Raw genomic sequence first — 27,574 nt, forward strand, 5'->3', positions numbered from 1 at the left:
CACTATTTCTCCAATTTCATCCCCTATAGTTTTATCTGCTTATCTGTCCTGGTTATCACAAGATTTTAATTATGTCCCTAGTACAAAGTATGGTGACAATATAGTATTTGGAAATAAAGGTGTATGTTTTTCTATGGAGGGTTTTTTTCCCCCACTATTTTCACATGCACAGGAATGCAGGAGCACGCATCTGCACGCGTACAGCGGCAGCATAACTGTGTGACTTATAAAAACGTCCTGGAGCCGTTAAGAGGCTCTAGCAGGACGTTTTTATATGTCAGCTTGTCATTAACCACCCTGGCGTTCTGATTAAATCGCCAGGGTGGCTGCGGGAGGGTTTTTTTTAAATTAAAAAAAAACTATTTCATGCAGCCAACTGAAAGTTGGCTGCATGAAAGCCCACTAGAGGGCGCTCCGGAGGCGATCTTCCGATCGCCTCCGGCGGCAAGGAATAACACGGAAGGCCGCAATGAGCGGCCCTCCGTGTTTCGCTTCCCTCGTCGCCATGGCGACGAGCGGAGTGACGTCATGGACGTCAGCCGACGTCCTGACGTCAGCCGCCTCCGATCCAGCCCTTAGCGCTGGCCGGAACGGTTTGTTCCGGCTACGCTGGGCTCGGGTGACCCTCTTTCGCCGCTGCACGCGGCGAATCGCCGCGCTGCAGCGGCGATCAGGCAGCACACGCGGCTGGCAAAGTGCCGGCTGCGTGTGCTGCTTTTTATTTGGTGGAAATCGGCCCAGCAGGGCCTGAGCGGCAGCCTCTGGCGGTGTTGGACGAGCTGAGCTCGTCCAGACCGCTCAGCAGGTTAAGTGGTTAAAGGAAACCAGAGACGAACAATAGTCAAAGTTTTATGCATACCTGGTGCTTCCTCCAGCTCCATCTGCACGGATCGCTCCCACACCGCCATCCTCAGTCTTCTCCGCCTTCTGTACCAGGTCCTGTGACTTCCGCCAGTCGTGGCCAGTCTGAGCATGCGCAGTGCGCTCTCTCCGTCGGAGAATAGTACTGCGCAGGCTGAGCAGACGGGCGGCGGCATGGGAGCGATCCGTGCGGATGGGGCTGGAGGAAGCCACAGGTATGCATAAAAAACTTTGACTATTGTTTGTCTCTGGTACACTTTAAAGTTTTATTTTAAACGTGATCGCTCGGCCCCCCAAAGCGTGCATAATCGCTTTGATATGCAATTTATGCAGCGCTTGTATACTTTGCATTGTGCGCCAACACACTCAAAGTGCTGCATGTCCTGTGACTGCGATTAACCCGTAACCTCAATCGCACTTATGGGTTCCCCCTCACTTTCATTGGCAAAGCATTTTTGGGAATCGCCAGCGATCCCAAAATGCTGCCAAAAACGCCCTAGCGGGTACCAGCCCCCAGGCTGATCGCTCTCTCGTCGTCCTCTTCTGCCTCCTGAATCCTCCTCTGTTGTGGCGCCCGGTATTTAAGCCTGATTACCAGGAACCGTAGCAGAAGATCCAGGCGGGGGAGGGCGACGAGGGAGCGATCAGCCTGAAGGGGGCTGGAGGAAGCCCCAGGTATGTATACATTTCATCTTTACCTTCATCTCAGGTTTCCTTTAAACCACAATCAGCAATGGCAGCTTCTAATTCCCCTCACTTTATTTACAGGACATACACCTCCCTTCTGCAAGCAATCATGTTAAGAAAAACACATCTCTGTCACTGATAACTGAAAAATCCTGCGAATTCTCCCTGTTCTGTCCACAGCACTGACATCACCAGCAAGATCACACACAGGCACAAAAAACAAACAAAACAAAAACCAGCTAGTGACAGTGGGCATAGTACAGTCAGTATTGGCGAAGGTCAGTAAGATGCTTATAGTTCCTTTTGTACGAAAATTTTATGTGAACGGTATTTTGCTTGGAACTGAGCCAAATATACACACTTCCTGTTGACTTTGATTAGCCCTGTTCCAAGCTGCATATAATTTGCATGGAAGCTTGTCACGTTCAGTCAGGGTCAGGCCGAGGCAGAGGCGAGAGAGGCTCCGGCCTCCGGGCGCAGTGTAGGAGGGGCCCGGGGACTGGGCCAAGGCAGAGGCGAGAGAGGCTCCAGCCTCAGGTCGCAGTGTAGGAGGGGGCACACAACTCACTCAGCTATCATTCCCCTATTGTGTTTGAAGCAGAGAGAAATAAGAAAAGGGGATACATGGCAGTGACTGCAAGCCAGATAACTAGAGATTAAGGTGTTGGGGGCCCTGGGGCGTCTCTCAGTCTAATAGCAATCAGTGTGTGACGGCTGGGGGGGGGGAGGGATGGAGGGGTGTACTTTGATGTCTCAGCCTTGGGTGCTGGAGGACCTTGTCACGGCTCTGCGGTCAGTTACCTGTCCAGACGCAGCGGCTGGTACACAGTGATGCCGGCAGATGTCCCCGTGTAGTTCAGCAGCACCCCAAGCTGGTACATAGTTATGCCTGGTGCAGTTCACCCGCGCCTCAGGCATGGAGGTCTGGCATTCTGTGCACAGGCACGCTGTGCTGCGCGGCATAAACGCTGACAACGAAGGCTGTTGGCATAACGCTGTGCATGCAAGTGTGTGCAGAATCCGTTTTGTGCATGATTTCTGATTACATGCGTAATGACGTGTTACACGTCTGTATGTGTGCGCTCTACGTAGTATTGCAGCTGGTTGTGAGTGTGTGCTCCTGTGACTAGACTAGTATTCTGGATGTTGACCTTGGCTTGCCTGACTACTCGCTCCGTTGCCAACTTCTGCGGTGTCTGAGTGCCTGATTTGTTGCTGAATCATCAAATTAGGGAGAAAAGGACCGGCACTAGAAGTGTGGCTGGCCGTAGCGATGGTGCGAAGAACTGTCCCTCGGGGTATAGCAATCCAATGTTGAAATGAAGAGACGAAGAAATCCAGATGAAAAGAGCCAACCTAAGAGCCAGCCACAGGGGGTCCTACTAGCATCCTGCAGAAGCCACTTTAGAAAAAACAGCTGTCTTCTGTCCTGACCAGCTGGAGACTCCCAAGAGTTCAACCAACCTTCAAAACTATATTTAATAAATAGGCACAGTTTTACAATATTTCCGGTGTTGCAAAGCCGCCAGGTCCTTCAAATTCGCAGAGTGTGTTGGACTTTATGTGGCACTAGTTCTGGGAGGTTTCCTGACCAATCGGACTTCCAGAACTGGAGTAAAACAGGTTCCAATTAACCCTTTATTGATATGCCCCAAGTTTTAATATCATTTTCTCAATAAATTCTGACCGACTTAAAAATGATATTAGATTTAACATAACCTGTACGGTTTTGGAGATAGAACACCTATCATGATTTAGGTATATTTTTCTGACTCCATGAGAAGGGGCTGGCTCATCTCAGGTTCCAAGAGGTGTGTGATCCACGCCCCTAACTCCTCCTTGCTGGAGTGAAGACTATAACTTTACAGTCCAAAATCCTAAATCTGATGTCGAATTAACATCAATCGATAGCCAGCTGGACACTGGCAAAATCACTTGGATTATTTCCCACAAAGGCCTCTGGCCGCATGGCAATTGGCCATCTTGGACTTTCTCCAAAGACTTGTGATTGCTGCATGGACTACCGATAATGGTATTTGAACTGTATTTTAAGACCTTCTGTTTCTTTTTCACCTCTACTCTCTTTCTATTAAACCAATCTGTTCTGCCGGACAGGTATATTTACCTGTGGGTTAAAGTATACTGTGTGTATGTAGTGTTAGAATAAAACTAACGATTTTATTGTTCAGTCTTGTGCCTGTTCTGGTCGTCTGATTGTTGCTACAAAGAATCTGCCCTCCGAAGAGTCATACTACTGCATTGTTTTATTATTTTCTTATAAAGTGTTATTTTGCTAGTTAGGTTGTAAATAACCGTTTTCTTCCTTCTAGGAATAGGTAGCGAGAGTCTCTTTCCTCCCTACAGAACTGGAAGAGTGGTGGCAGTGAAATTACCCGATTTCCAGTGCAAAATCGATATTTTTAGTTTATCGATTGTACATGCAATCAAAATTGTACATGTATGGGCACCAATCAATCAATCTTAACCATTTACAGTGCATACCGTGACTTTGCCTTTGCCTCCCCAAATGGTAACAGGAGCAGATTAGACGAAATCGGCGCACTCTGTGGAATTATCTACCTTCTGACAAACCAGAAACTGGTCTTTTAACGTCGTTTAGACAGGATTGCGGTGCTGGATTTTCAAACCCCCCCCCCAAAAAAAAAAACCACACACATTAGAGAATATAAACTATGTCCCGGGTGGATGCATAATAAAGGGAGTTCCTGAGATACAAACAACCCGACGATCCTGTCACATTTCGTTGCACACCTCCTTCCTGCACTACCCCAGCTTAGGCCTCAATTCATAAAGAAACAGCAGACTTTCCAGAGCACTTAGCAAAGTGTCAATTCATGAAGGCTGTTACCGCATGAAAAACTGAAATTACAGAGCAGTGAGGAAAATTACCGACTTGTGCTGTAATTACCTCCAACACATGTCAGAAAATTGTAGGCAAATGTCAATTCATAAAGCCTTCAACAAGCGGTAAGTTAGACAATAATTACCGACACCTCTGGTGAGGTCTTAACAATGCAAAGTGCAGGGAGCCGAAAGTCTGTGCAGGGAGCCGAAGTCTGTGTGAGTCATCTGTGCAGGGAGCCAAAGTCTGTGTGAGTCATCTGTGCAGGGAGCCAAAGTCTGTGTGAGTCATCTGTGCAGGGAGCCAAAGTCTGTGTGAGTCATCTGTGCAGGGAGCCAAAGTCTGTGTGAGTCATCTGTGCAGGGAGCCAAAGTCTGTGTGAGTCATCTGTGCAGGGAGCCAAAGTCTGTGTGAGTCATCTGTGCAGGGAGCCAAAGTCTGTGTGAGTCATCTGTGCAGGGAGCCAAAGTCTGTGTGAGTCATCTGTGCAGGGAGCCAAAGTCTGTGTGAGTCATCTGTGCAGGGAGCCGAAGTCTGTGTGAGTCATCTGTGCAGGGAGCCGAAGTCTGTGTGAGTCATCTGTGCAGGGAGCCGAAGTCTGTGTGAGTCATCTGTGCAGGGAGCCGAAGTCTGTGTGAGTCATCTGTGCAGGGAGCCGAAGTCTGTGTGAGTCATCTGTGCAGGGAGCCGAAGTCTGTGTGAGTCATCTGTGCAGGGAGCCAAAGTCTGTGTGAGTCATCTGTGCAGGGAGCCAAAGTCTGTGTGAGTCATCTGTGCAGGGAGCCAAAGTCTGTGTGAGTCATCTGTGCAGGGAGCCAAAGTCTGTGTGAGTCATCTGTGCAGGGAGCCGAAGTCTGTGTGAGTCATCTGTGCAGGGAGCCGAAGTCTGTGTAAGTCATGTGTGCAGGGAACTGAAGTCTCTGTGAGTCATCTGTGCAGGGAGCCGAAGTCTGTGTGAGTCATCTGTGCAGGGAGCCGAAGTCTGTGTGAGTCATCTGTGCAGGGAGCCGAAGTCTGTGTGAGTCATCTGTGCAGGGAGCCGAAGTCTGTGTGAGTCATCTGTGCAGGGAGCCGAAGTCTGTGTGAGTCATCTGTGCAGGGAGCCGAAGTCTGTGTGAGTCATCTGTGCAGGGAGCCGAAGTCTGTGTGAGTCATCTGTGCAGGGAGCCGAAGTCTGTGTGAGTCATCTGTGCAGGGAGCCGAAGTCTGTGTGAGTCATCTGTGCAGGGAGCCGAAGTCTGTGTGAGTCATCTGTGCAGGGAGCCGAAGTCTGTGTGAGTCATATGTGCAGGGAGCCGAAGTCTGTGTGAGTCATCTGTGCAGGGAGCCGAAGTCTGTGTGAGTCATCTGTGCAGGGAGCCGAAGTCTGTGTGAGTCATCTGTGCAGGGAGCCGAAGTCTGTGTGAGTCATCTGTGCAGGGAGCCGAAGTCTGTGTGAGTCATATGTGCAGGGAGCCGAAGTCTGTGTGAGTCATCTGTGCAGGGAGCCGAAGTCTCTGTGAGTCATCTGTGCAGGGAGCCAAAGTCTCTGTGAGTCATCTGTGCAGGGAGCCAAAGTCTGTGTGAGTCATCTGTGCAGGGAGCCAAAGTCTGTGTGAGTCATCTGTGCAGGGAGCCAAAGTCTGTGTGAGTCATCTGTGCAGGGAGCCAAAGTCTCTGTGAGTCATCTGTGCAGGGAGCCGAAGTCTCTGTGAGTCATCTGTGCAGGGAGCCAAAGTCTCTGTGAGTCATCTGTGCAGGGAGCCAAAGTCTCTGTGAGTCATCTGTGCAGGGAGCCAAAGTCTCTGTGAGTCATCTGTGCAGGGAGCCAAAGTCTCTGTGAGTCATCTGTGCAGGAAGCCGAAGTCTCTATGAGTCAACTGTGCAGGGAGCCGAAGTCTCTGTGAGTCATCTGTGCAGGGAGCCAAAGTCTGTGTGAGTCTGTGCAGGGAACCATAAGTACAGCTTGAAACATAAGAGAGATATCGCCACTCTTCAGCTGTACTGCTCAATGGGCTGCGGTAATATACCGAACTTCAAAGGCAGCTGTGAAAATCTTTATGAATTAGCACACAAAGGTCTAAAATACCGAATGCGGTATTTTCCCTCCCAGATTTTTTTTTTTAATCGCACTGCTTTTATGAATCGAGGCCTTAGTGTGTAAAGTCAGAGTATAGTGCAGCAGAAGCTGTGCTCTCACCTCTCTGCTGGAGTCCAGTGCTGTGCTTCCACCTGTCCGCTCGCCACTCGCCCTAGTGCCCAGCATCTCCTACTGCATGTAGCGTGATTACACGCTATATGAGGAGAGCGGGCACTAAAGGGAGCAGGAGACAGTCAGGATGGTCGCACAGCCACAGCACTGGACTCCAGAAGGGAGGTTAGAGTACAGCTTCTGCTACACTATACTCTGCCTTTACACACTGGACTGGGGGTGCGCAGGAGGGGGATGGGAACAGATAGTGAGAAAAGAGGATAGAGGTGGGACAGAAGGAGGCTCATAGGGATGCACACAGATCCGGATCATCCACAAGACAACTTAGTAAGGAGCCTGGGGCCTGGAGACAGTTGCTAGACCCCAACAAATCGTGCCAAAAAAAATCTAGTTGGCCCCAAAGTTTTTGCTTTCCTAGGGCACTATTTCACCTTAATCCATCTCTGGATGCACAGGGGGACAGAGGGACACGGGGCAGAGGTGGCACAATGAGACAAAAGGAGGTACAAGGGGGCAGAAACGGGGCACAAAGGAGTGTAGAAGGAGGCACAAACACCCTTGGGGCGTGGCTTCATTCAGGAGGCATGGCTTCAGTCAGGTGAAAGCAGGGCTTTGTTCAGGGGCGGGACTTAATCAGGGGCATGGTGTCCCCCAGCACCAATGACACTCCAGGCAGTGTACTGGAATGCCTATGCCTTAAAACGCCCCTGATAATGCTGTCAGCAAAAACAAGAAAAATAAGATTTTGGTCTTCAGCACGAAGTCTGCCTTACCGAGTGAGTCTTCTGGCCACAGAGGGGGTATTACAGTCCTCCGGGGGTCCCAGAGATTCCTCGATAACGCTACATACACAGCAGAGCTCATCAGCATAATAGCAGCACCTGAGATACTTCCCGACATTCCCCCAGCATCCTCCAGCTGAGCTCAGGAACTTCCTGGGTGTGGCCTGCCCTGCTCCTTCTCCTCCTCCTTCCACCCCCTCCCTGCATGCAGGTCAGCCCACAACCACAGCCCAGACATAGGGTAGACTAGAGATAAATCTGGCTTGCATGCAAATTGTATGCAGCTAGGAAGCGGACCATAGCCGTAGGGATGGTCAACGAGATACAAATTGAATAATGTGAAATTGTGTAAATTTTGAATGCAAATGTATGCAGCTTGAAAATGAACCATTTAAATCTCATCTTGTAGTGATTCGATTAGATACTCAGGCTACATAATTTGCATACAAAATGTGCATACAATTTAGATTAAAGAGACTCTGAAGCCTAGAAAACAGGTTTTTACTTTAAAAACCTGTTTAACATAATTGCCCCACCTGAAAGGCTCATTGTAAAACATGCAGCTTAAAAATGGGGCGCTAGTTTACGGATAATTTGCATATTTAGTAGTAGTGCATTGTGGGTAACCACAAATGTTCACTTCTAACTGAATTATTGCAAATTTCCTTCTGTTTTAAGAAGGCAAACCACACCAAGCTAGTCTAGTTTAGAGGACCCAGCAAGAAACCTCATGGGGAACAGCGGAAGCATTTTAAAAAAAACGAAAACGACCCGCAAGACGCTTTCTGGTATGACAGGGCCCTAAGCTGCCTCGATTTGCATTAAGAATTTGCCTGATCCTGCATCAATGTATAATTTGCATCTCAATGACTTTCCCTACCTAACACCGGTTCTCCTGTTGGTGTGGCAGGGCCCTTAGAAAGGGACCAATCAAATCCCACCATGCCACCATTTTTAACCCATTAGTAGCCTCAAAGGAATTATTTTGTTTGAGATCAGAACTGGTTGTGCTGTAAATTCTTGGAATGCTTTGATCTCTCTCTGCTAGTCCTCTGTTATTGCCTCACACTGCCCCCTAGTGACAAGTGGCCATAAATACACATTACAGCAGTGCTATTTAGTAGCAATGAAATTGGCCTGGAACACTTGCAAGCCTCCAAATAAATTCGCTGGCAAAGGGTTAGGCAAAAATGGCAATCTGAATCACATGACGTGTAAAGAGCCCTAATACAGAGTTCATGGTATGGTGGGGTATAGCTCTGTATTAGCTAGGCCTATTTTTAAAGAGGAGCTGTCAGCCATACTATCTCAGAAAAAAAAACATATATAAGTAGATAAATACTTGCTCTACTTACCGTACAGCTGTATTGCACTGTCCACATTTTGATTTTAGTGATTTCTCTACAGTAAAAAAAAGAAAGAATCCTTCTTAGCATTTCCCATTTTAAGTGTGGCTATTTTAAAGCCAATCCTGATGTAATTTCCTCCCTTACTCTCCTCTGCCTGATTGTGTATGCGTTGCCCACCCTTCACTATAGAAAGTGCATTGTCTCAGCATAAGGAATATTGGCCAATCAGAGAGGAACAGAGGTGTGGGAGGGGAAAACAGGAGGGAAAGAGGCTTCAGCTAATCAGGCTGCATTAGTTAAAGGGGAACTGAAGAGAGAGGTATAAGGAGGCTGTCATGTTTATTTCCTTTTAATCAATACCAGTTGCCTGGCAGCCCTGCTGGTCTACTTCTCTGCAGTAGTATCTGATTAAAACCAGAAACAAGCATGCAGCTAGTCTTGTCAGATCAGACTTATAAGTCTGAACCACTGAAACACCTGATCTGCTGCATGCTTGTTCAGGGGCTATGGCTAATAGTATTAGAGGCAGAGGATCAGCAGGGCTGCCAGGCAACTGGTATTGTCTAAAAGGAAATAAACATGACAGCCTCCATATACCTCTCTCTACAGTTCCCCTTTAGGTCTGAGGGGAAGTAGAGAAGCAAAAAAAGGACAACCCAGCATGCCCTGCAACTTCCTTTTTGTGTACCAAAATTTTGTGTGTACCAAATAAGAGTCAGGTAAACTGGGGAATGATCATCTATCAACAAGAAAAGTAATAGAGATTTTGGCCCATATGCAATTAATGTTATCTCCTGACTTTTCTCCTAGGTGATAAGTTTGCATCTTCTATTTAAAATAACTTTCCAACTGAAAAGTACCGCAAAGTAGGTGAAAAAGTACCGTCAAAATTATTTTGAGTAATTTCTTGCTTTTTGGTGGTTTTAAAGGCATTTTATCGACAAGTTTAAAATTATCACCTTGGAGAAAACTCAGGAGAAAAAGTTAATTGCATATGGGCCCTTAACTTTTGGATTGCCTGGTTAACATCTCTATTACTTTTTTACCAGATACAAATAAAGAATTGATTTTTGATTTTATGCCCGACAGTCACACTTTAACACTGAATCTCAAGCAACCAGAAACCTATCCGGCATTAGGCGGTACCGAATAACAGACTCTGCTTATTGCCGCTACTTACTACTATGATAATAAATAATAGAGTGGCAGTAGGTTCAGCACCGCGGCCAGCGCCCTCTTCTCATCTTCACAAGTCACCCGGCCTGGAGAAAAGGTTGAGGTAAGGAGACCTGAGGGCAGCAGAGTGTGACCGGCTGCCGCACAATGTATAGGAATCCAAGCAGAGAGACTCACACGTCAGTTAGGCGAGGCCGGGCGGTCTCCTAGCAACCGCTCCAAGACTTCCCGGACGACGCAGCCCAACTGCCAGCGAAGAAGACGACGGAGAGATGAGAGCCGCATCCCGGGGGGACCACCACCGGCACCCCAACAAGAGCCCGACTGATGTAAGTAGTTATTACAGGGAAATATAATCACCACTGGAGAGATGGGGGGGGGGGGGGGGGAAGGGTTATCTTGTATTCTGGTGATCATACACTATCGGACAAAAGACAACCCCGACCTTTACAGCTGGAGAAATTCTGATGGCATTATCACTGCTGCCTTGTAGAGCCGGAGTCCTGGGATCACTGCCCGCCAGAGGTAAGCCTTTACTATTATTACATTTTATTTATGTAGCGCCAACATCTTCCGTAGCGATGTACAAAACAAACACTATGGAGCATAGATACAAGAGACATACAGAACTCTGTACAATCAGGACATCCAGCAATACAAATATTGTACATACATAGCTGATGTGTGGATAGAGACTTCACAAATACTGGTACATACAGTGGTGTAGCAATAGGCGGTGCAGATGTTGCGAGCGCACCGGGGCCATTGGACCAAAATGGGCCCACCAGGGGCCCTTTTTCAATGGCAGTATTAGTTATTGGTCCTGTGCTGGTTATGATCACTTCTATAGATTTACTTTACTTTGTACAGCGCCACAGAATATGTTGGCGCTTTATAAATCAATAATTATAATAGATGTTATGTTTATTGGTAATCATTACAAGCCGTTCCCCATCCCCTACTTGCACCTATGATACTGTGGTTGTCCTCAGCAGGTTTTAGTGCACCATATCAATTGTTAAGTGCTTGGGGGACCACATATAACACTTGCACTGGGGCCCAAAGCTCCTTAGCTACGCCACTAGGTACATGCAGAGCTGGATCATCCACAAGGCATCCTAAGCAGTTGCCTGGGGCCTGGGGAGAGTCTAGGGGCCCGGTGGATGCTAGCCCCCTGCAAATCTTACAAAACAAAAAAAGCCAGATGACCATCAGCAGTTTTTCTACAAAACACAAATGGATTGCAAAACGCAGCATTCCCCCCTCAATATGAAACAGCCCTAACTGCTGGTATTGTTAAAGAGACACTCCAGTGAAAATAATGTAATAAAAAAAGTGCTTCATAATTTACAATAATTATGTATAAATGATTTAGTCATTGTTTGGCCATTGTAAAAGCTTTCCTCTCCCTGATTTACATTCTGACATTTATCACATGGTGACACTTTTACTGTTGGAAGGAGATGCTTCTTGCTTTTTTGGCAGTTGGACCCAGTTGTAAACAGCTATTTCCCACAATGCAACGAGGTTCACAGACAGAAAACTATCAGGACCATGGTTTTGACATCACATTGTGGGAGGGGTTTCCCCACAATATCAGTCATACAGCGCCCCCTGATGGTCTGTTTGTGAAAAGGAATAGATTTCTCATGTAAAAGGGGGTATCAGCTACTGATTGGGAAGAAGTTCAATTCTTGGTCACGGTTTCTCTTTAAATCCAAAAGAAATTCAAAGTATACCATACGCTGTAAAGGTGACCATTGGCGGTACAATATTTTCTCCCGATGCGATCAATCAGATTTGTATGATGCAATGTTACAAAACAAATACTCTTTATGTGGAGAAAAGCGACGTTAAACGATTCTGTGATCGATTAGAAAACAGAATTATATAGATTGGAATGATGGATTTTATGATCATATCTGAAGAGAGAAAGTGCCCTAATTGACCCGTTTATGGAAACAATCGATAATGACCTTCCCGATTACTTACAATCCCGCAAAACTGATCGAATGATCGCATCTGAGGAAAGTATTGTACCGTTAATAGGCACCTTTAAAGTGACCATTCATTTTACGTATGATTATTCGCATGACCGATCGGAAATTATCTTTTGGGAATACTTATGGACAAAAATCTCCTGACCAATCCAATCAGATTGATGGGATCGATCCGAATAATCAAATCTATTTTATTGATCTGATCAGATTGGTTAAGCGATTTTCGTCTGTTAGTAGTCCCAAGAGATCATTTCCGATCGGTCATACAAATAATAGTTTGTAAACGATTGTTCATAAATTGTACCGTTAATGGGCACCTTTAGATACATGGTCGACCTGCAATACAATCGATATTGAAAGGTCACCCATCGCTAGCTCTGTAACACATCTGCATTCAATTTTTTCTTCAATTAAGAAAAATTTTTCCTCAATATAATCCACTATAAATTACTGTTTTCCTATCTAACAGTCACTTACAGTAGGTAGTGAATATGACAGGGTTTGGACTAGTCTGTCTTCTCATGAGGGAGCCGGGGGCCTAGTGGGCATCAAGGAGCCTAGCTGCTACTTTCTCCCACTTCAACTTACCAGAAATACTATAGGAGGAAGCAAAGGAAGGCTAGTACCTTGCCTCGGGCCTCATGTCATCCTAAAGTCCACTTGAAGTGAGAGGGATATGGAGGCTGCCATATTTATTTCCTTTTAAACAATACCGGCTGCCTGGCAGTCCTGCTGATCTCTGGCTGCAGTAGTGTCTGAATCACACACCTGGAACAAGCATGCAGCTATTCAAGTCAGAGCACCTGATCTGCTGCATGCTTGTTCAGGGTCTTTTGGCTAAATGCAAAAGATCAGCAGGGCTGCCAGGCAACTGGTATTGTTAAAAAGGAAATACATATGGCAGCCTCCAATCTTTCTCACTCCAGGTGTCCTTAAAGTGAATCAAGCACCATTTTTAGCAACCAGGACATCTCAATAGCATGTTTAATATGCATGCCAAAAATGTGGTTTATTAATAATAAAAAAAATCCTTTACTTTTACCTCATTTTACCTCCCCCTTTTAGATTCAAAAGTTTAGCAGAAGCCTACTTCCTACTTCCCAGGCCTGCTCTACCTCAGACATTTCAGGCAAATAAGGACAGATGGTAATTATTTCATTGCACAAATTAGCAGAAAGCAAACAGAAAGCTTTTGATTGGGGGAAGGGTAGATAAAACACTGCGCTTCAAAGAGTTTAGAGAAGTCACAGATGCTATCCTCACACCTTCCCCTGGATAAATGCGGGCAGCTAGAAGGGGGGGGGGGGGGGACATGGCATCTCCTATAGCTATTAGAAACCAGTAAACAAAAGTAGCGCTTGGTTCCCTTTAATCCTCCTCAGCTGGTCTCCTCTGTGGGAATCTCTCAGGTATCCCCAGGAAGGAGGGGAGGCAGAGATGTGTGAAGGCGATGGGGGCAGCCATGACACTGGCTCAGCCGGCTGACATGAGACGGCCTCAATTAGTCTCCTATTCACACAGCGGCTGTAGGGAGGCAGTAATGTGTGAACTGGGAGCCTCATCTATCATTCATGGCTACATTCCCCTCCTGTACGCCTGACCTGCCCCAACCGCAGATCAGATATCCCTCCAACTTCGTGTCCCGGGTCTGCTTATCATCAGGATCAAGTGAAAAAGGTCATTTATACTCAGGGGCAACCTGTACACAGTGGCGCAGCTAACGAGCTATGGGACCCAGTGCAAGTTTTACATGCCCCCCCCCCCAAAGAACTTTACACATAACAATTGATACGGCGCACCAAAACCTGCCAAGGAAAACCCCAGTGTCAGAGGAGCAAGAAGGGAGAAGGGAACAGTTTGTTCAAAGCATCTATAGGAAGTGATCCTTACCAGCACAGGACCCAGTGCAGTCGCAACCTCTACACCCCCTATTGCCACGCCACTGCCTGTACGCCTGGGTATTTATGCAGTTTTCGACCAATCATACAGCAGCAGTGCAATCTGTAAAGTCATGCAGATATGGGTCAGGAGCTTCAGTTACTTATATAAAAAATGTTGGTGGTCTTGGTATGATTGCTAGAGTCAGATGGGCCGGCCCTCAGTTTGTAGAGTTTACTCAGAATAGTGAGCAAGAATCCCCCAAAAATAATCTTTGTTGATGAGAGAGGTCTGAGGTGAATGGGCAGACTAGCTTCAGCTGACAGAAAGGCTACTCACATAGCCATTATTACAAATGTGGTCAGCAGAAAAGTATCTCAGAATGAACAGCTCATTAAACCACACCCTGTTCCACCCCGGTTAGCCGATAACGGAAATCTGAGGCAGCAGTGGGAAATATCGTCAAACCTGAGCAGCTGAAGACTGTTCTGAGTATCTTCCACCGTATGTGCAGGGGCTCCCATATGACCACAGACTGATCACTAGTGGACGGACATATCCTGCCTGTTATTTCCTGTTGATGCTTGCCTCACACTCCATAGGGCAGGGCAGACTGCCATGGCCGGACTTAAGGCAAGGCTGAGAAGGCCATGGCCTAGGGCACCAGGAAGCAAGGGGCGGGCAGTGGGCTGGCACACTAAGGCAGTTAAACAGCCAAACATGTAAACCGCAGGGGCGAGCAAGCAATGGAGCACTGGCCCTCTGCTCACTCTAAGGATAGGGTTGGTGACACTGGGCCTTGGGCGGTAAAAATGTCCAAATCCATCCCCGCAGACTGCTCAGCAGGGAGTAGAAAAGCTTGTTTGTTCACCTGTAAAGATCACTAATGTTTGTTTTGGGCGACCACACTTGCTAGTGTGCACTGGTCCTTATAATGAATGCAGATAGCGCAGACGGTTTCTCCCTGACCACCACCTCAGAGGCCCCTCCCCCCTTCTCGGTCCGAGATCTAAACAGAAAAACCACTTACCATTCCCCTTTAAGCTTTTTTGGGAGAGGACGACATTTTAAGCTGGGTACACACAATCAATTTTTCACTTCAGAGTCTGATTGATCAGATCGATATTTAGACCTGGCATCAATCGATCATAGCATACACACCTATATGATTTTTGATTATTTTTCCACTTGGATATCAATCAAAAATGGAACTTCCAATCTTTATCTCGATTGGATCGGGCAAAAAAAATTGTACAGCCTACTGATTGCCAGCTTTGAATTCGATTGAAAGCAGATTGGACAGGCTGGAAAATATTGTTCATTTCTGGCTATTCAATCGATAGACAGAAATGAACAATATTTTCCAGCCTGTCCAATCTGCTTTCAATTGAATTCAAAGCTGGCAATCAGTAGGCTGTACAATTTTTTTTGCCCGATCCAATCTTTATCTCGATTGGAAGTAGAACCTGAAGTAAAAATTGCACGGTGTGTACCAGGGCTGTTGAGTCGGTACAAAAATCTTCCGACTCCAACTCCTCAGTTTCTGAAACCACGACTCCGACTCCAACTCCGACTCCGGGTACTCAAAATTGCTCAGACTCTGACTCCTCGACTCCGACTCCTTAGTCTAATACTTAACAGGGCTGTGGATTTTGTACAAAAATCATGCGACTCTGACGACTCAGTTTCTGAAACCACGACTCCGACTCCAACTCCGGGTGCCCAAAATTGCCCCGACTCCTCGACTCCGACTCCAACTCCACAGCCCTGGTGTGTACTCATCATTACAGAGACATTACCAGCCCTTCCTATTCTTTACAATTAGGCCTCGATTCATAAAAGTGCTGTCGGGAAGGTAACGTCGAGCGGGGAAACACCGCTGTCGGTATTTCCGCCTTCAGGGTGGTAATTCATAAAAATTTTGCTACTTGTGACAGGCGTGCGGAGATATTCCGCTGTAGGCAGGCGTTAGGCTGTCGGGAGACATGTGGAAACAGGAGAAGCAGGCGGAGTCCCTCCGTGCGGTGTTCTCTCTGCAGCTGCTTGGGAGGTCTGTCCCATTCACTGCACTGTATTCCGCACGCTTCTCACCACATCAGAGGTAGCGGTAATACCCGTCCGCATACCGCTACCTCTAATCTTTATGAATTGACATTTGTTACTTTTGCTATGATAATCACCGCGCAAGGCGGTGATTGATCACTCTGCTCGTGGATGTCGGCTTTTCATGCGGAAAAAGCCTTTATGAATACAGATCTTGCTGTGTGGTCGGTAAAGTGAGCCGTTTTCAGCATTTCCGAATGCGGGAATGCTTTATGAATCGAGGCCTTAGAGAGGAGTTCACATCACACAAGGTTGTGGGTGTGTCCAGGGGCGTGACTACAGGGGAGAAGCCCCTGCTACTGCAGGGAGGCCCTACAACTCCTAGCCTTCCCTTCCTCCGATACTCCAGATCAGGTGTTTTGTGGCTGCACTTGTTGTATAACTCTTGTGAGATGGGCCCCCAGGCTGTGAGGGGCACCAGGGGGAGGGAAGGTGTATGAACATATCACTATGTACTGATCTGAGACAAGCTTATGCGCTTTGGGTCCTACAGGAGTGCTTTGTTTTTCTTACTGACTCATTTAGACGACAGGCTATTCAGCTATACAGAAGGCTTAAAGAGGAACTCCTGTGAAAATAATGTATTAAAAAAAGTGCTTCATTTTTACAATAATTATGTATAGATGACTTAGTCAGTGTTTGCTGATTGTAAAATTTTTCCTCTCCCTGATTTACATTCTGACATTTATCACATGGTGACATTTTTACTGCTGGCAGGTGATGTAGCTGCTGCTTGCTTTTTTGGCAGTTGGAAACAGCTGTAAACCGCTATTTCCCACAATGCAACGAGGTTCACAGACAGGAAACTGCCAAGACCACGGTCCTCACAGTTTCCTGTGGGAGGGGTTTCACCACAATATCAGCCATACAGCGCCCTCCCTGATGATCCATTTGAGAAAAGGAATAGATTTCTAACAGGAAAGGGGGTATCAGCTACTGATTGGGATGAAGTTCAATTCTTGGTTACATTTTCTCTTTAAGGATTAAAACTTCAGTACCCATGTTCATTTGAAGAACATGAAATTGCTGAAAAATATACATTTTGTTGAATGCCCAGTCCAATGACGCTTTACAGAGTTTTCCAATGTCCTCCATCTCTGGTAGACCTCAGTAAATGAGGCCACATGTTTTGTGTTTATCTCTAGCATTAGGGCAGGAATGAGTGACCTGTTCTTCTTTGCAGAGCTTCTTGTGGGTGGAGCAGCTGATGGAGGGGGACTCCGCCCTGATGGTTCCACTGCCATGTATATCTCTGAGGAGTAGCTCCATGATCATGGACACCATGAACTTCAACATCAACTACTCCTTCCCCTTTGTTCCCAGATGGCGGAGAACTTCCTTCAGCTCCATCACAGGGAAGATCTCCTCACCATCACAGCCGGTGCTCCTCAGATCCACCTCCACATATCAGGTAATTCTCCAGAACCAGCTCAAATCTCAGGAGAGGGAACTGGCAATATGAGGGAGGGATGTGTACGTCACAGCCGGTGCTCCTCAGATCCTCCTCCTCATATCAGGTAATTCCCCAGAACCAGCTCAAATCTCAGGAGAGGGAACTGGCAATATGAGGGAGGGATGTGTATGTTACAGCCGGAGCTCCTCAGATCCTCCTCCTCATATCAGGTAATTCCCCAGAACCAGCCCAAATCTCAGGGGAGGGAACTGGCAATATGAGGGAGGGATGTGTACATCACAGCCGGTGCTCCTCAGATCCTCCTCCACATATCAGGTAATTCCCCAGAACCAGCCCAAATCTCAGGAGAGGGAGCTGGCAATATGAGGGAGGGATGTGTACGTCACAGCCGGTGCTCCTCAGATCCTCCTCCACATATCAGGTAATTCCCCAGAACCAGCCCAAATCTCAGGAGAGGGAACTAGCAATATGAGGGAGGGATGTGTATGTTACAGCCGGTGCTCCTCAGATCCTCCTCCACATATCAGGTAATTCTCCAGAACTAGCCCAAATCTCAGGGGAGGGAACTGGCAATATGAGGGAGGGATGTGTACATTACAGCCGATGCTCCTCAGATCCTCCTCCACATATCAGGTAATTCCCCAGAACCAGCCCAAATCTCAGGAGAGGGAGCTGGCAATATGAGGGAGGGATGTGTATGTTACAGCCGGTGCTCCTCAGATCCTCCTCCTCATATCAGGTAATTCTCCAGAACCAGCCCAAATCTCAGGAGAGGGAACTGGCAATATGAGGGAGGGATGTGTACATCACAGCCGATGCTCCTCAGATCCTCCTCCACATATCAGGTAATTCCCCAGAACCAGCCCAAATCTCAGGAGAGGGAACTGGCAATATGAGGGAGGGATGTGTATGTTACAGCCGGTGCTCCTCAGATCCTCCTCCACATATCAGGTAATTCTCCAGAACCAGCCCAAATCTCTGGAGATGGAACTGGCAATATGAGGGAGGGATGTGTATGTTACAGCCGGAGCTCCTCAGATCCTCCTCCTCATATCAGGTAATTCTCCAGAACCAGCCCAAATCTCAGGAGAGGGAACTGGCAATATGAGGGAGGGATGTGTACATCACAGCCGATGCTCCTCAGATCCTCCTCCACATATCAGGTAATTCCCCAGAACCAGCCCAAATCTCAGGAGAGGGAACTGGCAATATGAGGGAGGGATGTGTATGTTACAGCCGGTGCTCCTCAGATCCTCCTCCACATATCAGGTAATTCTCAAGAACCAGCCCAAATCTCAGGAGAGGGAACTGGCAATATGAGGGAGGGATGTGTACGTTACAGCCGGAGCTCCTCAGATCCTCCTCCACATATCAGGTAATTCCCCAGAACCAGCCCAAATCTCAGGAGAGGGAACTGGCAATATGAGGGAGGGATGTGTATGTTACAGCCGGTGCTCCTCAGATCCTCCTCCACATATCAGGTAATTCTCAAGAACCAGCCCAAATCTCAGGAGAGGGAACTGGCAATATGAGGGAGGGATGTGTATGTTACAGCCGATGCTCCTCAGATCCTTCTCCACATATCAGGTAATTCTCCAGAACCAGCCCAAATCTCAGGGGAGGGAACTGGCAATATGAGGGAGGGATGTGTATGTTACAGCCGGTGCTCCTCAGATCCACCTCCTCATATCAGGTAATTCTCCAGAACTAGCCCAAATCTCAGGAGAGGGAACTGGCAATATGAGGGAGGGATGTGTATGTTACAGCCGGTGCTCCTCAGATCCTCCTCCACATATCAGGTAATTCTCCAGAACCAGCCCAAATCTCAGGAGAGGGAACTGGCAATATGAGGGAGGGATGTGTACGTTACAGCCGATGCTCCTCAGATCCACCTCCTCATATCAGGTAATTCTCCAGAACTAGCCCAAATCTCAGGAGAGGGAACTGGCAATATGAGGGAGGGATGTGTACGTTACAGCCGATGCTCCTCAGATCCACCTCCTCATATCAGGTAATTCTCCAGAACCAGCCCAAATCTCAGGAGAGGGAACTGGCAATATGAGGGAGGGATGTGTACGTTACAGCCGATGCTCCTCAGATCCACCTCCTCATATCAGGTAATTCTCCAGAACTAGCCCAAATCTCAGGAGAGGGAACTGGCAATATGAGGGAGGGATGTGTACGTTACAGCCGATGCTCCTCAGATCCACCTCCTCATATCAGGTAAGTCTCCAGAACCAGCCCAAATCTCTGGAGAGGGAACTGGCAATATGAGGGAGGGATGTGTATGTTACAGCCGATGCTCCTCAGATCCTCCTCCACATATCAGGTAATTCCCCAGAATCAGCCCAAATCTCAGGGGAGGGAACTGGCAATATGAGGGAGGGATGTGTATGTTACAGCCGGTGCTCCTCAGATCCTCCTCCACATATCAGGTAATTCCCCAGAACCAGCCCAAATCTCAGGAGAGGGAACTGGCAATATGAGGGAGGGATGTGTATGTTACAGCCGGTGCTCCTCAGATCCTCCTCCACATATCAGGTAATTCCCCAGAATCAGCCCAAATCTCAGGAGAGGGAACTGGCAATATGAGGGAGGGATGTGTATGTTACAGCCGATGCTCCTCAGATCCTCCTCCTCATATCAGGTAATTCCCCAGAACCAGCCCAAATCTCAGGGGAGGGAACTGGCAATATGAGGGAGGGATGTGTATGTTACAGCCGGTGCTTCTCAGATCCTTCTCCACATATCAGGTAATTCCCCAGAACCAGCCCAAATCTCTGGAGATGGAACTGGCAATATGAGGGAGGGATGTGTATGTTACAGCCGGAGCTCCTCAGATCCTCCTCCACATATCAGGTAATTCTCCAGAACCAGCCCAAATCTCTGGAGATGGAACTGGCAATATGAGGGAGGGATGTGTATGTTACAGCCGATGCTCCTCAGATCCTCCTCCACATATCAGGTAATTCTCCAGAACCAGCTAAAATCTCAGGAGAGGGAACTGGCAATATGAGGGAGGGATGTGTATGTTACAGCCGGTGCTCCTCAGATCCTCCTCCTCATATCAGGTAATTCCCCAGAACCAGCTAAAATCTCAGGAGAGGGAACTGGCAATATGAGGGAGGGATGTGTATGTTACAGCCGGTGCTCCTCAGATCCTCCTCCACATATCAGGTAATTCCCCAGAACCAGCCCAAATCTCAGGAGAGGGAGCTGGCAATAAGAGGGAGGGATGTGTATGTTACAGCCGATGCTCCTCAGATCCTCCTCCACATATCAGGTAATTCCCCAGAACCAGCCCAAATCTCAGGAGAGGGAGCTGGCAATATGAGGGAGGGATGTGTATGTTACAGCCGGTGCTCCTCAGATCCTCCTCCACATATCAGGTAATTCTCCAGAATCAGCCCAAATCTCAGGGGAGGGAACTGGCAATATGAGGGAGGGATGTGTATGTTACAGCCGGTGCTCCTCAGATCCTCCTCCTCATATCAGGTAATTCTCCAGAACCAGCCCAAATCTCAGGAGAGGGAACTGGCAATATGAGGGAGGGATGTGTACGTTACAGCCGATGCTCCTCAGATCCTCCTCCACATATCAGGTAATTCTCCAGAACCAGCCCAAATCTCAGGGGAGGGAACTGGCAATATGAGGGAGGGATGTGTATGTTACAGCCGGTGCTCCTCAGATCCTCCTCCACATATCAGGTAATTCTCCAGAACCAGCCCAAATCTCCGGAGAGGGAACTGGCAATGTGAGGGAGGGATGTGTATGTTACAGCCGGTGCTCCTCAGATCCTCTTCCACATATCAGGTAATTCCCCAATGTGTTCCAAGTATTCAAAACCTGTAGGCCCTCATACTACACAGAGGCGGTAAAACTAGTCAGCCATTAGGCAATCAAAATTGGATGTGCTACCAGGCTTTAGGTCTAACAAGTCCTGTTGTCATTCAGAACCTCAGAACATTCCTTTAGGAAGGTTTTATACCTGGTCATAGCGCTGCGTTGCGATGCTCAACTCCCATTGCACCACCAAAAACGTGAGTCATATGACCCTGTGGCAGAGTTTGCGGACAGTGTCATAAGCTTAGCACCCTTCCCCCATACACCCTTCGCCCCTTCGCCCCTCCCCCCCCCCCCCCCCCCACGCGCTGGACAGGAAGTATATCACTGGGATTCCTGTTTTTCTCGTCGTAATTTTATTATTATTATTATTATTAATTAGATTTATATAGCGCCAACATATTACGCAGCACTCAGATCATGTTGTTCAGAGCTTGTATGCTGCCAACATATTTACATTTTCGCCCATTGACTTCCATGCATTCTGCCGCCGCTGCGTTGCTGCAGAAGTCTGACGATAATGCACTGTTGACTTTGCGGCAAGTTGGCAACTGATCAGGCACTTCCGGCACAACACGACCCGACAGTATGCTAGGCCCCTTTGCCTTGAATTGCCGTTGCGTTACCTTGCGGCAAAATGGTAACGCAATGCACACTTGCAAGGCAAGTGTAAAAGGGGCCTTGATGTCACGTAAGGGGAAGGTGACATCATTTGGCAAGGGATGGAAAATCCCACAGGGAGAACCCAGTACTGGAATACGTAAGCAATGAGCAGTCAGCATGGGGCTTGTTTTGCCAATAACCATTCAAGGCCAAATAGTGGTTCTGAGATGAGTTCAAACACGTCCCTCACCTTGTGGTACATGCATTCTGCTTCTCTTTCCCCAGATCTCACAGAGCAGAACCGTCTGCAGTAAAATATCACCTCAGACACTCAAACGTTCCAACGTGAAAATGACATTCCAGTTTCTGGGCACCGGATTCTCGGTCACCAATGAGATCATAAACCCTAAAGATGAGCTCAGCATGTTCCAGCAGATCTGTGGTGGAGAGAGCATCTGTGTGTTCAAGGGCTATCTGAGTCCAGGAGGTAAGCCATGATCATTGGGCCAAAAAGGTAAGTCCTAATCACTCCTCGAGATAGGTGCGGATACCAAAGCCCAGGAGATAAGCCTTAGCTAGTGGACCCAGAGATGGGCTCAGGACTGGGCAAACTTATCTCGCTGTGGGCCACCTTCCTCTAGCGGCCTGCGTATTTCTGCTCTCCTCCCTCCCTGCAAAGTTCCCACCGGCGATTGCCATGGCGGCATCATGTGACACGCTGGTACACACTGATGGCAGGTCACATGATGCCGCCATGGAGATCAGCACTGGAAAGTGTGAGTGGGTGAGTCAAACCGAATCACCTAACAACTTTGCAGAGAGGGGAGGGAGAAGAGCAGAGGAATATGACCCTTTATCGTCGGGCCGGATTAAATACACCTGGCCGAATCTGGCCCGTGGGCCGTACTTTGCCCAGCCCTGGGATAAGTTGTACTTCTTGGTCTTGGGTAAAGTGTCCTATTACTACTACTAATTATCAGCTCCAAGAGGCAAGTTCCGAAGAATGGGCTCAGATAAGAAGGTCCTAATCATTAAGCCCAAGAGGTATGATTTAATCACCTGGCCCAGAATGTTACCGCTATATCAGTACAGTACAGGAAAAAAGCGCACAAGTCCTAGCCATTAGTTGCAGGAGACATATTCATTGATGTAAGTAGTATTCAGTGGGCCAAAAGTCAAGCTAAAAGCCCTAGGTCCAGTGGGTAAGTGCTAGGCATTTGGCATAGGGTGGTGGTCGTAATTTCAGGTCTGGATAGGTGTGTCCTAATCCTTATTCTCAGAAAACTCCCACTAGCTGGACATGAAGCCGGCATCACTACAACCGCAGCGTCGAGTGACTGATAACAGCCGGTTTGCCCAATCCTCTTGGTAGATCAGTTGGACCAACTTTTGTTCAAACGACTGTAAGGTATGTACATGTACAAATGACTTTTAGTCGTTTGTCCAACTAAAAACATACAGTCGTTTGATCAGTTGTTTAATCTAGTCCATTGTCCATTATCAAGTTGGTTAAACGACATGTAAATTAGGATATCAGCCGCTTTGTTGGTCAGTGTGTACATGACGTCTGAATGACTTGTTTGCACTTCAAGTCGTTCAAACGACCAGTTGAAATGACAATCAGATGTAAAGTTGGACATGCGTACGCACCTTTAGGGTGGGCGGCTGCTTAGTGTGGGCAGCGGCTGTGAAGTGCGTGCTGCTCGCACAATCTGCTAAGAATCAGGGGATTCCAGCTTGGGGGGAGGGAAGGCCGGTACTCTCTGAATATGCATTTTATTATATAAGTGAACATGGCTGAATATTTATATTTTCCTCCGTAGACTTGTTCCCGATCATCTCCCGCCGTCATTACGGTTTTCCATTCAGCGCCAGCATCTACATCAATGGGCTGATTGCGGCCCGGATCAGCTCGTGTTGTGAATATCGCTACCATGTGGGTTTCCAGCAGGGAAGAGGCGGCTGTTTCCGTGTCATCGAACTGAGCGGAGGAAAACCATGTTACAGGTGCGGCGAGGAAGCAACAATGCAGCTGTCAGGCTTGTCTGGTCACCTGCTATGAGTCAGGCTGTATGCCCATATGACTGACATCTAGCCCCACCCTAACGCCTGTGAAAGCTCCTGCCTAATACAAACTACAATACCCTGCAGGCAGATGTAGCATACAGGCTGGCAGACAGCAATCACCAAACACAGCATAGGCAATGGAACAGTATACTGAATAGTCACCTGAGGCCTGTAGGCTGAGGCAATCCAGACGAAGACAAGGTGGCAGGCAATGGCAGAAGTATAATCACTAGACAGATGCATGGTCAATCAAGCCAGAGTCAGTCCAGGCAGCATTCATGCGAATCCTTTAACAAGCCGGTTCAGTAACAGGGTATCCAATACAGAAGAGTGGTCAGGTTCAAGCCTGGTCGGCAACAGGTAATCCAATCTAAAAGAAGCTTAGTCAAGAGACAGACACAAGTCGGCAGCAAGACAAGCACTTGGTGTGAGCGCAATCTCAGCAACAAGCCCAGCATAGGCTATCACGGGCGATGACAGAGGGCGCTCACCTATCATTTATACTAGAACTAACCAATCAGAAAGTAAAGGAATCCAAAGTAACCAATCAACAGAGAGCGTGTCAGAAGAGATGCTGACACGCTATGTGCACACGTGGCTAATGTTTATCCAATGGGAGCTGAGCGCCATGCGCTCCAGTGACGTCAGAGACAGGCCGAGACCCAGAGGCTTGCGCCTCACTGTGGGTCTCAGCATTCCGCCGCCATGAGCAGCCACCGGATCTTACAGCAGCGATACACAGGATGTTATCTTATATGGGCTGCGCTCTGTCCCTGGAGCACCCTTCCCAAAGCCATTAAAGGGAACCTGAAGGAAGAGGCTTACGGAGGATGCCATATTTTATTTCCTTCTAAACAATACACATTGCCTGGCTGGAACCTACCTAATACTTGTGGCACCTCGGTCTATACTGGGGAGGAGGGCTGTCTAATACTGGGGGCACATCTGGCTACCTATACTTGGGGGAACCTACCTCATACTGGGGGCACATCTGGTAATCTATACTGCATGGCTAACTTACACTGGTGACACTATTTATACTGGGAGGGCTATCCAATACTGGGGGCACATCTGGCAACCTACACTGGGGTGGGGGAAGGTTACAAAATACTGAGGGCACATCTGTCTACTGGGGGGACCTACCTAATACTGGGGGTGCATCGAACTATCTAAACTGGGGACGGTAGCTATCTTATACTGGTGGCACCATCTATACTGTGAGGGCTATCTAATACTGAGGGCACATCTGGCTACCTATACTGGTTGCACTATCTATACTAGGATGGGGTGGGGGGCTTTCTAATACTGGGGATACACCTGGCTACCCATACTTGGGTGGGGGGGGGTCAGACCCACCTAATACTGGGGGCACATCTGGCTACCTATACTGGTTGCACTATCTATACTAGGATGGGGTGGGGGGCTTTCTAATACTGGGGATACACCTGCCTACCCATACTTGGGTGGAGGGGGGTCAGACCCACCTAACACTGGGGGCACATCTGGCTAGCTTTACTGGGGGGAGGGGTTTACTTAATACTGGAACATCCCTCATGTCCTCTGTGCCTTGCAGGTGTGCAGAGCTTCAAGATCAGAAGACAAGGCCCAGCAGAAGGAATTCAGTGTGCAGCCGCAATGAGGACACCCCCAGCATCCAGGAGAAAGGTAATCCTGTCCCCTGTAATACCTTGGGGGAGGGGCGGTGGGTGGAGGCAGGCCAATAGGGGTGTAACTATCAGAGGGGCGGAGCTTAAGTTATAAAGGGATGACTAGCCCAGCCTGCGAGGTACTCCGGGCACTGTGATTTTGCATACATTACAAAAAGCATGATCTGCCATAACACAGATTTTGTAGTTACACTGAGGGTGTTGGAATGTGAAAACAGAAAAATTATACGCAGGGCATAAAGCTCTGGTGTTTGATGAAATTACAGAGCATTACTGTGCTTACAGACAGTCATTGAGATGTGTGGCTCAACAGAGATTCACTGAGATGTTGTTCTCTACAGAATGTCACTGGCATTTGGTGCCCTACAGAGAGTGACTGAGATTGGGTTCTCTACAGAGGGTCACTGTGGTTTGCTGCTCTACATAGCGTCACTGAGATTTGGTGCTGTACAGAGAGTCACTAAGATTTGGTGCTGTACAGAGTCACTGAGATCTGGTGCTGTACAGAGAGTCACTGAGATTTGGTGCTGTACAGAGAGTCACTGAGATTTGGTGCTGTACAGAGAGTCACTGAGATTTGGTGCTGTACAGAGAGTCACTGAGATCTGGTGCTGTACAGAGAGTCACTGAGATCTGGTGCTGTACAGAGAGTCACTGAGATCTGGTGCTGTACAGAGAGTCACTGAGATCTGGTGCTGTACAGAGAGTCACTAAGATTTGGTGCTGTACAGAGAGTCACTGAGATCTGGTGCTGTACAGAGAGTGACTGAGATTGGGTTCTCTACAGAGGGTCACTGTGGTTTGCTGCTCTACATAGCGTCACTGAGATTTGGTGCTGTACAGAGAGTCACTAAGATCTGGTGCTGTACAGAGAGTCACTGAGATCTGGTGCTGTACAGAGAGTCACTGAGATCTGGTGCTGTACAGAGAGTCACTACGATTTGGTGCTGTACAGAGAGTCACTGAGATCTGGTGCTGTACAGAGAGTCACTGAGATTTGGTGCTATACAGAGAGTCACTGAGATTTGGTGCTGTACAGAGAGTCACTGAGATTTGGTGCTGTACAGACAGTCACTGAGATTTGGTGCTGTACAGAGAGTCACTAAGATTTGGTGCTGTACAGAGAGTCACTAAGATTTGGTGCTGTAAAGAGAGTCACTGAGATTTGGTGCTGTAAAGAGAGTCACTGAGATTTGGTGCTGTACAGAAAGTCACTGAGATTTGGTGCTTTACAGTCACTGAGATCTGGTGCTGTACAGAGAGTCACTGAGATCTGGTGCTGTACAGAGAGTCACTAAGATTTGGTGCTGTACAGAGAGTCACTGAGATTTGGTGCTGTACAGAGAGTCACTGAGATCTGGTGCTGTACAGAGAGTCACTGAGATATGGTGCTGTACAGAGAGTCACTGAGATCTGGTGCTGTACAGAGAGTCACTAAGATTTGGTGCTGTACAGAGAGTCACTGAGATCTGGTGCTGTACAGAGAGTGACTGAGATTGGGTTCTCTACAGAGGGTCACTGTGGTTTGCTGCTCTACATAGCGTCACTGAGATTTGGTGCTATACAGAGAGTCACTGAGATCTGGTGCTGTACAGAGAGTCACTAAGATTTGGTGCTGTAAAGAGAGTCACTGAGATTTGGTGCTGTAAAGAGAGTCACTGAGATTTGGTGCTGTACAGAAAGTCACTGAGATTTGGTGCTTTACAGTCACTGAGATCTGGTGCTGTACAGAGAGTCACTGAGATCTGGTGCTGTACAGAGAGTCACTAAGATTTGGTGCTGTACAGAGAGTCACTGAGATCTGGTGCTGTACAGAGAGTCACTGAGATTTGGTGCTATACAGAGAGTCACTGAGATTTGGTGCTGTACAGAGAGTCACTGAGATTTGGTGCTGTACAGACAGTCACTGAGATTTGGTGCTGTACAGACAGTCACTGAGATTTGGTGCTGTACAGAGAGTCACTAAGATTTGGTGCTGTACAGAGAGTCACTAAGATTTGGTGCTGTACAGAGAGTCACTAAGATTTGGTGCTGTAAAGAGAGTCACTGAGATTTGGTGCTGTACAGAGAGTCACTGAGATCTGGTGCTG

General features: G+C 47.8%; 1 protein-coding gene and 1 long non-coding RNA gene across 8 annotated transcripts in view; one reads left to right on the forward strand and one right to left on the reverse strand.

The window, feature by feature from the left end:
* The window catches only part of LOC137527957 (uncharacterized), a 141,304-nt gene extending 131,224 nt beyond the window's left edge, over positions 1 to 10,080 (reverse strand). For all 7 annotated transcript variants that reach the window (XR_011023242.1, XR_011023241.1, XR_011023239.1 and 4 more), the window contains exon 1: positions 9,914 to 10,080. This is a non-coding gene — a long non-coding RNA (uncharacterized lncRNA). The remainder of the gene's footprint in view (positions 1 to 9,913) is intronic.
* Positions 10,081 to 10,118: 38 nt separating this feature from the next.
* LOC137527948 (glutamate rich 3-like) overlaps positions 10,119 to 27,574 on the forward strand; it is a 43,311-nt gene continuing 25,855 nt past the window's right edge. Inside the window, exons 1-5 of the mRNA XM_068249068.1 lie at positions 10,119 to 10,238; positions 17,074 to 17,301; positions 22,036 to 22,237; positions 23,574 to 23,757; positions 25,391 to 25,482. Coding sequence (XP_068105169.1) covers positions 10,182 to 10,238; positions 17,074 to 17,301; positions 22,036 to 22,237; positions 23,574 to 23,757; positions 25,391 to 25,482 — 763 coding nt within the window. The 5' untranslated portion in view covers positions 10,119 to 10,181. The remainder of the gene's footprint in view (positions 10,239 to 17,073; positions 17,302 to 22,035; positions 22,238 to 23,573; positions 23,758 to 25,390; positions 25,483 to 27,574) is intronic.

The sequence above is a fragment of the Hyperolius riggenbachi genome, chromosome 8 (genome assembly GCF_040937935.1).
Source record: "Hyperolius riggenbachi isolate aHypRig1 chromosome 8, aHypRig1.pri, whole genome shotgun sequence".
Lineage (NCBI taxonomy): Eukaryota > Metazoa > Chordata > Amphibia > Anura > Hyperoliidae > Hyperolius > Hyperolius riggenbachi.